The sequence below is a fragment of the Azolla caroliniana genome, unplaced genomic scaffold (genome assembly GCF_043228905.1).
Source record: "Azolla caroliniana isolate FFs.n. ecotype wild unplaced genomic scaffold, voAzoCaro1.0.p SCAF_18, whole genome shotgun sequence".
Lineage (NCBI taxonomy): Eukaryota > Viridiplantae > Streptophyta > Polypodiopsida > Salviniales > Salviniaceae > Azolla > Azolla caroliniana.
In genome coordinates, this window is record NW_028230453.1 from 16,808,941 (window position 1) to 16,822,486 (window position 13,546).

At 36.4% G+C, this 13,546-nt stretch overlaps 1 protein-coding gene across 1 annotated transcript; it reads right to left on the bottom strand.

Moving 5' to 3' along the window:
• Positions 1–853: 853 nt before the first annotated feature.
• Positions 854–6,738, bottom strand: LOC147852539 (protein PHR1-LIKE 1-like). The gene is made up of 7 exons (XM_087334158.1): positions 6,280–6,738; positions 5,140–5,254; positions 2,604–2,680; positions 2,459–2,501; positions 2,262–2,328; positions 2,093–2,162; positions 854–1,634 (listed from the first exon to the last, which is right to left on the bottom strand). Exons 2-7 carry the CDS (start codon positions 5,240–5,242, stop codon positions 1,074–1,076), a joined length of 921 nt encoding a protein of 306 aa, XP_087190284.1. The 5' UTR covers positions 5,243–5,254; positions 6,280–6,738; the 3' UTR covers positions 854–1,073.
• Between the last annotated feature and the right edge of the window lie 6,808 nt (positions 6,739–13,546).

The following is a 13,546-nucleotide window of genomic DNA, read 5'->3' on the forward strand; positions in this document are numbered from 1 at the left end:
ATATTCAAGTGAAAGATAGTAGTCATTATTCCATACAACGTTCAATTGTTCATGAAATTTGGGGTTACATTTAATAACCATGTCCACACAAGGTTTGGAAGCCAAATTGATCATATTGCTAAGGTTTAGTGGGCAAGCCTTGTAGGTCAAGTGAAAGGGGAGAAAATGTATATTAGCCTAATAGGTTAGATTTTAGGATATTTTGAGAATAGGTAGAACAAAATGCTTCCATAAAAATGAGGTTAATGGATATTAGAGAACATTGTCTACTATTAGGCAATTGTTGTAGGCATATGTCGATGCCATTGCAATACTTCATTCACCTTATCATGAATATTACTATCAGGTCTCCTTGTGTATACTTTTTTCCTTATGTTATATGTTTCTTATCTTCTAGCATTTTCCCATAAGTTTTCTCCCGAGAAAAAGAATAAATAAACATGTATGCTTATTTGTTATGCATTTATAAGCATTATACATGCCATAATTTCCCAAATATTATGCATTACTCCATAAATTCGATGACATGATGTAGTGTAAGTCAATTAAGTGTCTCAAAAAACTTTGTTGTTAAGATGAACTCTTAGCACTGGTCCTTAATCTAGGAGGATCAAGTTTAATTGTACTAGGCTTTGCACCACTACATTTTATTTCCATATTTAAAATTTGAGTTACGAAAATTTAGTAGTATAAGTTAATGTGTCTAGATGAAGTTTTATAGGATTTACGACATTAGCTTTCACTACTGCATTAATATGAACATATCCCCTTCATAGTATTGACATACAAAAACCACATATAATTTTTTGTGAATGAAGATCCATTTGCAAGAACATAAACCTTTTCGATGGTATTGTCAATTTGTAGCATGCAAATTTTCAACATGAGTACATATATAATCACAAATATTGTTTATAATACTTCTCACCAAGGCATGTAGTTTTTAGAGTGTGCTAATGTTATCTCATATTGACATTTGCCACTGAGATAATTATATGTGTAATCTTGAGTCTTAGTTCCTCTTTTTGTTGTGTGGCAAGGCAATCATTCTTAGTACAATCATGTAAAAAAAATCAAAATCTTTGTTGTCCAAGGTGATAAAGCTCATCATCATGCCATAGATCATCATGGTGATCATTACTCAATGTGTTGTGAAAACTTGAAGCCTTTTGACCATAATCTACATACACATCCCCTCTCTTTAAATTATTGTAACTCCCCAAATGGGATGATTTTGTAGGGTGATGATCTTGGGATCCACTCATTTGCAATATATGTGTTGGTATATGATACACAAGGGGAAGTTGGTCATCACAACAACTATTCGAACTACCATCCACGGTGGTGTTTGAAATTCTAGTATTGGTTGATGACCCTAATGTTGTATTCTCAGAACTGTTGAATGCATGGGATGATTCAGGAGATGAATTATCGCAAGCCCCCTCTTCAATTATTGATTCAGGACCAGGTGAGCACTCTGATATTAATGGATTGAATGGAACCATAGATAATTTGCCATTACTCTTCCCTGGTTCAATATTGTCCATAGTTTTGGTGATTCTCTCTTGCTCCTCTATAATACTTTGTAAATATCTCCCTTGAGCTTCTATTCTTAGTTGTAGTTGCCTTTGTACCTATGCAAGAGAAGGTTGTTCCCAAGATAAATCCATATGTTCATTCATATATTATGCGAAATGCATAAAAAGGTGAATAATAAAGAAGATTTGACATAAAAACATAATACATGTACATGTCTAACTCAAAGTGATGATTACCAATGTGAATGAAAACTTAATCACAAAAACGCACAATGATGTGGAAAGGTTTTGCTTAGTCATCATGTTTAATGCAATTGTATGATATAAAGAATGTCAATCAAAATATATGAAGTGTACGATTAAGATTGTGAATGAAAATGCATATATTAATCCTAAAAATGCAAATCAATGTGGAAACACGTTCAGTCGTGATAGTCAGTCGTGATTTGTACAATATGAAGCATGTTGACCATATAATATGAAGGTGACAACATATCATTATTCAGATATAGTGAATTTATCATCATGTAGGTGATGTTAATATTTAAACATACCTCAAGCTGGTCTTGCAATCGTCTTTGAACTTCCATATGCACTTGGAGAGTTTCTGTTAAATGCATACCCCTACAATTCGTGGACAACATAAATATGAATTATGCTCCAAATCACAAGTGGTACATGAATATGTATAATCACATATACGATGCACATTTATGAACTTACGATGGTCCGGATTGATCCGCCACTTCCATATTAACCATTTCCAAGCTCTTTCTCTTGTCAAACTTTCCTGTTGATTTTTCAAAAGAGGAAATGTTTGGTAGTAGTAAAGAAGAAACTTATTGTGTGTTGACACCGATACACAATTACCAACTGATTAAAAGTTTATTTCAAGGCCATATTGGCATCAACATACATACCAACTTGATTTGCATCATGCATGTACTTTGCGAGTCGAAATTTCTGCCAAATGAATGTATAACCAATGTAAGCTAGTATTGCATGGGAATTGGTGATGTAGCTTACTACACACATAGGCATGGTCATAATTTATTAGTAAATTACCTGCAAATGGCTCTTGACATGGTAGATTGTTAAACCTGGTACTCCCATCACTTTAAGTATGCCTTTTGGTGTAGCTCCTATATAATCACAATACATAATAAACCATGGATAAGTGCTTTCCTTTTATATTCTATCCCAAACCCTTTGTTAACTATCTTAATCCATTCATTTGCATTGATTAATAATTCCATTCAACGTATTATTAACTTGTCCAATAATATGTTACACTTAGTTGTTCTCAGCCAAGATGTAGGGTTTTCAAGAAACCAGTTGTTGATGCTTCATAAGGTAAGGATATGCTAATGTTTTAAAAGGTATGGCATTTCTTTGAAAGATGTCGATGTTTTGAAGATTATTGATTAGAAAAATGTGGATCATGTTTTGCAAAGGGGATCCAATAGGCCATGTAGATTCAACCATATAAGAAATATTGTCCCCTAAGTGGCTAGTGATGCAGACTTCCTAAGTCTCAATATCTACTTTACACACGCACATGGAGATAGAGTGTAATGTTTGTCACCACATAGGTTACCCTATCTCACTCTTGCAAAGTTGACTTGGATATCACATACAATTCTAGATAATTTTGTGTATTGGCACTATGAAGTGTGTTTGGTACAATAATAGTCAATGTGGTTTGGGCAATAATGATTTTTGTCAGTGCTACCATGGACAACCAAAATAACTTAATCGATCCGGCTTTTCTACTAAAGAATATAATGAGGAACAAACAACTGAGACTAGGGATGACTTGGGTTTCATTGAGTTATTCGTGTATCCAACTAAATTTGGAAAAAACATATAATTGCCAAAGTTCAACCCCTAAAAAGGCGTGCATGTGTTTGTCAACGTGTGTAAGATCTCAAGCTTGGATGAATATATCATTCGATTTTATAAAAAATAATGGTAGATGCCATAGGAAACAACGATAAAATTTCATGATGGCACACTATCAAAAGTGCTAAGCTATTGAAATGCTCAAAATAATTATGTCAACACATGGTCTTGCCCTAACAACAAGGATTAGATTGGTCAAGTGGCCATTGCTAACGCGATGATTGCATATTAATTATTTGTGTGCTTAGGGATTTTGCATTTGGATAATTGTACAAAATGCAATTTTAGAGTAATGTAGGTAGGTCATGGTCTTTATAATAATCCAAACAAGGTTTCATATAGCTCTCGGATATAATCATATCTCACAATAAGTTTTCAACATCCCCTATTCTAGTGGCCATGATTCCAAACTTGGTTGTATAGGCAAAGTGGAAAGGCTGATTATTTCATAGACAAAAATGAATATTCCTTGTGCATAATCTGACACATTACCATATAATGTATATGATGGTGGCATCAAGTGTTGGATGTAATGGCAAGCTCAATGTGTTCCATTTTGTGCAAAAGTGTTTCTTTGGTAGGCAATGGTGGTAGAGCTACCTCTCATGGTGGCTTTAAAATGCCAAGACATTTGAAATGGGATAAATTTTTTCTATACAATGACTTGAGAAGGATGTGAGCCATTGATTCCTTACTTGCCTTAGAGTCAATAAACCGTGATTGTTATGTCATGAATGTGGGCTTTGTTTATTGGAAAACCATTGTCACCTTTTCAATGGGTTTGTTACCCTTCCCATCATATAAGCATGTGTTTGACTATGTTAAATATTGGGGCCTATGTTACAATTGAAGTATGAGAAATGGGTTTTTGTTTGATGATATCCATAGAGTACCACAACATGTACATTGTTGTAAAAGAAAATTGATTTCACTCTTTTCACAACCAAGCTCTAAGGGCATCTTTGTCCTCGGAGGAGTTACCTTTATGTCACTTAGTCTAAACAACACGTTAGAGACTTTACCTTGTCTATTACATCTATTGCGTCGTAGGCTAGGATTGCATTAATCTTCACTTTTGTAGGTTGGACGTAGCAATATTTGTTTTATATTGGATCCATGTTGTGTGATTCAATAGTATCCACAAAATTCCCATACATAACCCTACCCTACCGAATAGTTAGTAAGCAAATGCCCTTGCCCTTTCAAATGCAATATTATGAACAACATTGGGATTATGTTTGCTAGTAAACTGCCACAATTATTCCAATCAAGGTGAATAGATCGTAGAGCAGGCATAATCTAACTTAAACCTTCTGAACTATCGGAAAACTCGTCATCACTCACAAGTGTCAAACGCGCGCTCAAGACTACATCGAACAGATAAATTCGTGATCTCTTAAATGGTTTGGTTTATGTCCGAGGGCCTCTTAAATAATCTTATTGGTTGGTATAAGTCTCAAATCCGACACCATAGAGTCGAACCGACGAGTTGTCCAGAGACAGGACACACATACATATTACACACACATTAGTAATCATACTCAGGAATTAAAATCTATTCCTTACTATGGCTTGTTCATCATCAGAACCATATATACATAGACCACAATAATACCCAAAATAAAAACCCTAAAACCCAGAAGGAGGAAAATGGTTAAAAAAATAGGGATCGACAAGCTAGAGAGAGGAAATAGCTTACTGTCTGGTCCTCCAAGCTCAGCCACAGCATCTTGGAAGCGCTGATGCAGCTCTGGTGTCCATCTTAGCCTCTGCTTTGATGATGATGATGTTGATGAAGCCATATTCAGACTATACTATAAATCCTATAAACAGTATATTATCTTCTCAATTCCAATCCAATTCATTCTTTCCCTTGTCTCTATCTCTCTCTCTAAATTATGCATAAAACAATTCATAGAATTATTGCTTATGATTTCATTTTCATACAAAAACACACACAATTCATAGACTTTTTGCCCCCCTCCTCCCCATTTTAATTATTGGGTGTTCTAGTAAAAATCTAAACAATGTTTGGGTTTTTTGGTAAAAACCGCTGAACAATTAGATGATTGTAACTATTGGGTTTTTTCTGTACAATAATGTAAATGTTTTCAGTACTATTTAAGAAAGAAATCTGAACATATGTATAGTTTTAATTGTTGGGTTTTCTGTACAATAATCTAAAAAACCATTTGGAAATATCTAAAACACAAAATCAGAACAATTGTGGCGATTTAAATGATTGGATTTTATGTGGATTAATCTATAAAATAATTAAATTGATAGTATTAAAACCAAAATCAGAACGATTGTGGGTGATTTTGATCCTTGGGTTTATGTTATTGTACAATAATCAGAGTGAGGATGCTAAATTTTAGGTCTCTTTAAATCTTGATACATAAGTGACTAGAGAGAATTATTAATCCATGATTAAAAGGAACAAAACCACCAACCCAAGAATTAAGTAGAGATGTTGTTGAATAACATGATAGCTGTAGTAGGATGGTTAGCAAAATGTCAAAGAAGTTCAGGGACTCTTTTTGGGCTAAAATATGTAATTAATTGGCTTAAGTATGTAATTAATTGGCTTAAAAGTAAGCAGATTATCGGCTTGAGTAGAAGGCTTTTGATTGATTATTAGATGCCCAAAAACATTCATCCTTGCTGAGGAAGCAAAAGTTCCCTCTCAATCCCAACAAAAAATTTATCTCTTCCTTTGGAAATACTCTACCAAAACCAAAAAAGGCTACAACCAGACAGAAAGAAATTTACATATATTATATTTTAGATTACGGTCATATTATAGATATCTCATAGATATAGATCTAAAGGCACAAACCTCTAATTTGTTTGTTTTATTGTTTTGAGCCAAAAATAGAATGATTCCCCAAATTTGGGTGATCAAGCTGGCTTATTTGATGAAGAGCTCCGCCATAGGAAGATCATTTGAAGAGCTCCATGTAGAAGTCATTTTTTTGAAGACTAATCTCCTAAACTCTTATGACACAATCTTGCAATTGTTGGATGTGCTAATTATTGCTTAATTAAAAATATGGTAACATAGAGGAATGTTTCCAAATGAGACAATGATTAGAGAGAAGGTGGATTGATGTGATTTGAGAAAACTAATAATGCAAATACCAAGCGGAGCGAAGGAGGTATATTGCAATGAATGGGGGTCGGATCGCTTAACGACAAAGGGAAAACCTTTCGAAGCAAGGGAGCAAATGTATTTCTCATTACACACATAAACATGTAATGACAACAAGGGGAACCGGTGAGGTGCAATGGATGTCAATAGAGATTGATTTAAAAAAGTCAACCTTGTGAGTACACAAATGTATATGTATGTATGCATCATGTATGTCCATATAGGGAAGGGGACAAAAAAGGGCTTGTGGAAACCCTCAGACACATAGTGGATTGTGGGGGCCATGTATTCTGACTTCTTTGTCCTATCTGCCTCGAGGAATCTCTAACACCTTGGATTATGTAAGCCATTTCTCGGACTCCCACTCCTTCATACATTATTGAAAACACACCTACCTTTGTTTTTGACGATTTACTCCCGAGCACTTGCACGAATGCTTGTGTACATGTGTCATTGATCCAACCATTTATTTTGTATCACTTGACATTGAAATCCTCCCCACTCCACATTCCTCATTTTGATAAATTCAGTGACTTTGTCCATTAGATCAGACATTTGCATGAAACCTCAAAAGTTGTCCATATGAATTATGAGCTTTAATAGGAAAAAAATAAAGAAGAGACAAACATTGTTTTACCCATTGATTACATATAGCATTTCTCAACATATTTAGGATAGAATTGAGCAAGTTGCAAGTAATGGCCTATGTAGGAATGTCATATCAGACACTATATTGCGGGAATTTTATGTCATTTTCAAGTCTTTATATATCTTCGCCTCCCTCGTGCACATGAATACAATTTTGATTTAAAGTTTCTATCTATCTTTCTCTCTTTATGAGTATGAATAACCATTTCCACCTATGCATAATGTTTTTTGAATGACGCAAAAACATCATGTGCAATAGAGAGAGAGAGAAGATTAAGAAAAGAAAGAGAAGATTAAGAAAAGCAGAGAGAGAGAGAGAAGATATATTATTAAAATCCACAACAGATGGATACGAACTACTATGCAAAAACGTCATGTGCAATAAAGAGAGAGAAGATAGATAAATTAGTAAGCTCTCTACAAGAAGAACGAAAGGATTAGGCTAAGCTTATGGTGAGGATAGAACTTCAATTCTCTCAAAATTGTGACTTTGATCCTACAATGAAAACTACCAACAAATAAAGAGAGAGATTTAGGGATTATGCCAAATGCTCTACCACCACATAGTATGTAAACCAACTCTTTTATTTTATTTTTTGTTGATTGAACATTGTATGATAATCCCTTAGAGTTTGCTTAATATAATTGTCTTTGGCAACATTGTGTATTCTCCCTCTCTTGGTAAACCACACAATTATATTAATTGTATGTAAAAACCCACCATTACAATATGTTGCCCTCCCTACATAGGTAGAGGGACATTCCTCGATGCCATAAAAAAAGTTGAATACCTACATGATGAAACAATCTGCATGTGCTCTACCATCCATTGTTGGCATATAAGTATTCCTTTTAACTTTCTAATATATAGATTTACCCCATGTCCACCATCAAACACGAAAGCATTGCACATATTCCAATCATGCTGCCAACTCCAATATGTTAAACATTTGAACATGATTTCCATCTCATCCTTTGGTGCATTTTGCACATAATGGCTAAAGATTCGTTGTCTAGCCATAGGATAACAAGAAGACAAAACTTTCCATATTCTCCATAAATATTTCCAAATAGCATGTAAGTATATTGTCTTCCAATCGAACAAGACCAAAGAAACGTTGCTTTTGATGTCACATCTCTCCTCTTGAGGATAGAGAGCCTAAATAAAGGCCCCAAGTTATCTTAGCTTGGATCAAAATGTCCATTACAAATACCAACTATGCCACAATAGTTTCAACCACACTACATCAAACTTGCGTATATTGGACACTCTTTTTGTGCTTTAGAAGAGAGCCATGAAAGTGATTTATATTGAATGATGATACAAAATATTAGTACTTATTATTGACAGTCTTGTACCAACCTTCAAACACCCATTCACCCAATTTTGATGCTTTGTCTACATAGACAAACATTCTTGTAACAATGCATACTTCGCTAGTTTTGACAAGTAAAACCAAATTCTCGTATCGGAATACGTAACCATCTTTTAGCATTATCAAACTCTAACAGGCTTTGATATTCCGTTACCAACCACAACCCAAGAACCCTAAACCAAAAGAAATGATTGAAGTGTCTTTCCTTGCTTATAAGGTCTTACCAACTGGTTGATGCATATAACATGTCAAAGTTTAAGAGGAATGTGTGCATTGAGCAACTGCCAACATGAAGCCTTGTTTCTCGTTTTTCTTTATGCCAATCCTTTTTTTGCAATAAAATGTTGCATCTTGCTCTTGGTAACAAATATCTCATAGTAATTGAAAACAATGAAGTACCTTGTCGCTTGGGAGTAGCCAAATGCATATCCAAGTTCATTATCATTGAAGTACCTTGTCGCTTGGGAGTAGCCAAATGATTCCATGAAATCCATGTAATTCCCATATTCTCCGTTTATTGTCACAACATTAACTAAAAAGGTTGCAACATCTCTTAAACCTCTTTCTTAGTCCAACAAAATGATCATGATAAACAAATTTATAGAACCGTATGTTCCAAAATACATTGCACCACTTTAAGTTGCACATGAAACAAGCATGATTAAGATTTCCTATAGATAAACTTGTCCTTCAACTTACTGCCAATTCATTCAATTAATTGAGAGTTTTCCATGTGAATTCCCAATGGATACCCTCATGTTGAAAACTTGCACCCCTATTAAATACTCATTCCTACCATCCCAATTATTTGAGGGCCAACTAAATGTCTATAGCTAATTGGGAGCCGACTGAGTGTCGAATTGGCTAGATTTCGATTTGGATTGAGCGCCAGATTGGTTGAGTGCCAATCCGGTTGGGTGCCGATTTGGCATTCAGGTAATAGTTATATTTATTCATAACTATATACATATGCATATGGATGTTTTTTTTATGTGTGCGTGTGTGTGAATGCAGATACAAATATAGCGTTGCACAATAAGGCTTATATAAGTGTGGAGACACATACAGAATGGTGAGATACAACAGTGAGAACAGAGATAACTCTGAATACAGAATACACAGAGAGAAAAACAGATTTGAGAAGAAGAGGTGTGCAAGAGAGTGTTGCGAAGCTTCTATGAAGACGAAGGGACAATGTGAGAGACAAAGAAGAAGTGGCGATCAAGAGCAAGAGCATGCTGCAGATGTGAAGATGAAGATCGTGTGAGGTGTTACTCGTACTGCCAAAGAGTCATCAACAACTCTTTTGTCAGTTTGTACTAGGTTTACTCGTTCTCTATTTTCATCATGTTTCTTTGTTGTACATTGCACCCAGTAGGGTGAGGATTGTAACCAAGGTTGTAGATTTGAGATATATGTATATTCCTCTAGTGTAATCTCTAGAGGTTGTCAACACCTGTACTCAGAAAATAGTGAATTTGTTTCGGAACCTAAGGTTCCCAAGGTTTTTCCCGTTTTGGGTTTTCCACGTTACTATCTGGTGTACTCTATTTTTGTTGTTTCCGTTGCGTCTAATCTATATACTGTGCTGGAAATTGAAGCTAATCTCGATTCAGCCTATTATTCCTAACAAGTGGTATTAGAGCCGAGGTTCATATTAGGTGGGATGATTAAGTTGACTGGATCCAACTACTCCCTATGGAAGTCCCAAATGAGGGACATGTTGTTATGCAAGGACTTGTGGGTGCATGTACAACTTGGTCCGGACAAACCAGAGAGAATAGATGTATCGACTTGGGAAGTCATGCATTTAAAAACCATTGCATACATACGAGGCTTCATAGACATGAGTCTATATAACAACTTTGGTGATGAAACCAAAGCTGCAGATGAATTGCGGATGAAAATAGGGAGTATGTTTGAAACCAAGAACGTCTTGAATTCACAACTCAAGAAATGTAGACAATATTAATAAACCGTTTTGATAAATTCACAACTCCAAAAATGTAGGCAATATTCCTAAACTATCAAAACTATCAAACTTAGACGTGAACATTAATATATCAATTTGAACATATCACATAGTTATCAGGGTATCCACACTGCTCTCCTCTTCTTCCTTTTGAGAACTCCCCTACAACATTTGTGCAGTAGTATCTACTCCACATAGGATAGCAATGATAGGGTCCTCAAATAGCTCGTCGACAAAATCAATAAGCTCCCTAGGTTCACCAGCTAATGGAGGAATAAGTTCATGGGATGCAGATGGAAAATGTTAAGGCTTTAATCCTCATATAATTTAATGACACTCGCTCATCATCGTTTTTAAGTGTGTGAACGTTAATAGGCGGAAGCTTTGACAAAACCGGTTACACCGGATAGCAACAGAAATTAAACACAAGTTTAATGGAAGCTTAGAATACAGAGTTCTAGGGAGAGATAGAGAGAGTAGAATAGCATAAACGCAATTATCCGACCTTCTTCCTCAATGAAGCACCTAAGGTGCGTAAACCGCACCTGCATCCCTTGGTCAACGAGTTGTCCGACCGACACCAGACTCTTTGTGATTGTCGGGGCGTGCAACACGTTCATAAGCATCCCCTTTTGTTCGACATGACTCAAGGGAACTTCTCTGACATGCATGATCGGGTGAGGAGTGTTGTCTCCGGTCTTGAAAACTCTCGGTTGCTCTAGCTTCTCTAGAAACGAGAACCGCTCTTCATGACTAGTCACGTAGTTAGACAATCCGGAGTCAACGTACCAAACTTCCTCAGATCTGGAAGTGGTCTCCTTCATCGAGTTCGCCTTGTGTTTCATCACAAAGGTTGGCCCTTTTTTGGTCTTAGCGGTTCCGCATACTTTTGATCCCTCAGCGTAGTGTGAGCTTTCCCGGTTCCTTTGTCCGGCCTTGCCGTATCTGGATTTATCCGAATCATGGTTGTTTACGTACCCGTATTTAACGTTTAAATACGTATAGTACCTCATAATTTGTATAGTACGTACTATACCTCAATGTTGTTCTATCAAATATCATGTACATTTGTCCAATACGGTATTTAACGTACATTTGAAAAAGCAGGTATAATACGTATTTATAAAAAAACTATAAGTAAAACCCCAACAAAAAGCAAAAGAAAAAAAAGATTTTAGTGAAAAAGAAGCAAAAAGAAGGAAGAATAGTACAGATGACGATGACGACGAAGAAGAAGAAGAAGAAGAGGGAAAAGAAGACAGAAACCTATCCTGACTTTGACTACCATATGAAGATAGAAGAAGAAGATGAAGATGAGAGAAAAGAAAAGAGAAACCTATCCTGAATGTGATAATCGTAGACGATTACTCAATCTATGAATCCATAATCGTAAATAATTACAATTTGAAATAGAACATCATGATACACACTTACATTAATTTATAGAATAAGTGAATGTCGACATCCATATTATAAGTATTTTAGGATGTGAAATGTTCAAATGTCTTATATGCATTTTAGGATGTAGAACTATAATGAATATTGCTTTAGCTAAACATAAACTATAATGATTTCTGAAGGCATAGCAAACAAAGTTATAATAATTTACTTGAGCTGGAGAACAAATTTAGTATCCAATCTCCTTCATTGCAGAAAATTTTAAATGACAAATATCAATATTAAGTAGAATGTATTGATGGGAAAATCAAAACTCTCCACGTAAGATAAATATTTCTTGCTAAGGAAGGTTTTCTATCCCATGGCAATGAGATCTCAAGGCCTGTGCTATAGAGTATCCTTGATCCATGCTATGGAATACGACAATTCTCTATAAGGATATTTGATGAGAGACAAGCTCAACATTTGTGCGTAATACGATGCGTAACCAGTGCGTAGACTGGGTGCATAAAACCGGTACGCAGACCAGTGCGTAGAAAGGCCGTATCGGTGCGTAGACCGAAAGGCCGTTAGAAAGATATTCCTCGTAAGGAATAGTTTTGGGAGTAAGTGTCGAGGCTCAGTTATGAGTAGTCAAGTACTGTCAGTACTTGTGTCAGCCCACTGTCAGGGCTTGTATAAAAGTGCTCACTGAGCACATCCTATGTACAGATTGAGTATTATTTTCAAATTTAAGTTCTTGTGTTACTGTCTCTCTGTCTCTCCTGTGCGTACTGTGAAAACCTAAGCTTTCCATTAAACCTGCGTTTTTTGTTGTTCGGTTTTCCTATATTGCTTCCGCATGCCATTCTTTTCATGGTATCAGAGCGCGAGGGTTGAGAACCTCTGCAGCTGACTTTGCTTGAAGGAAAAACCAACGAAGAAGAACAAGAAAACCGATGGACAGAGGAATGGCTAGCTCGCTTTCAACGGAGAAGCTCGACAGAACCAACTACGCATCTTGGTCCTACAAGATGCACCAGTACCTGCTCGGACACGGTTACTGGAGCTATGTCGATGGAGGAAATGACACAACACCCGATTCGACACACAAAGACTTCCCGGCGTGGGAACAATCGGCGAGCAGAGTGCTATACTGCTTTGCGTCTTGTGTGGGTGAACAACTGCTAAGCAACGTTCAGGATGTAAAAACGCCGAAGGGTGCATGGGAAAATCTAAAGAAGATTTTCGCCGCGAGCACTACAGCTAGGAAGCTTCAGCTTCGACAGGAGTTGAGCAACCTACGACCACGCGATTTGTCGGTGGCTAACTATAGCTTGAGGATTAAGGACATATGCGACTCCCTAGCTTCCATCGATGTGAACATCGAGGAAAGCGAGATGGTCCAGGTTTGTCTCGGAGGTTTGGCGTCGAAGTTCGGGGCGTTCCGAACTGCAGTGTGTACCCGGGAGAATACACCGTCCTTTTTCAACTTACAGTCGATGCTCCTGGTAGAGGAGAACCACGCGGGTGCGTCGACGAGCACGCACACCGAAATCAAGATGTTGTACACGGAGGGAGA

Coding starts and splice junctions, on each gene's coding strand:
- LOC147852539 (XM_087334158.1), bottom strand. CDS start 5,242: ATGGCTTCATCAACATCATCATCATCAAAGCAGAGGCTAAGATGGACA. Junction 2,329..2,458: donor GCATGATGCAAATCAAGTTG/GTATGTATGTTG, acceptor AAAAATCAACAG/GAAAGTTTGACAAGAGAAAG. Junction 1,635..2,092: donor GATTGCAAGACCAGCTTGAG/GTATGTTTAAAT, acceptor TCTCTTGCATAG/GTACAAAGGCAACTACAACT.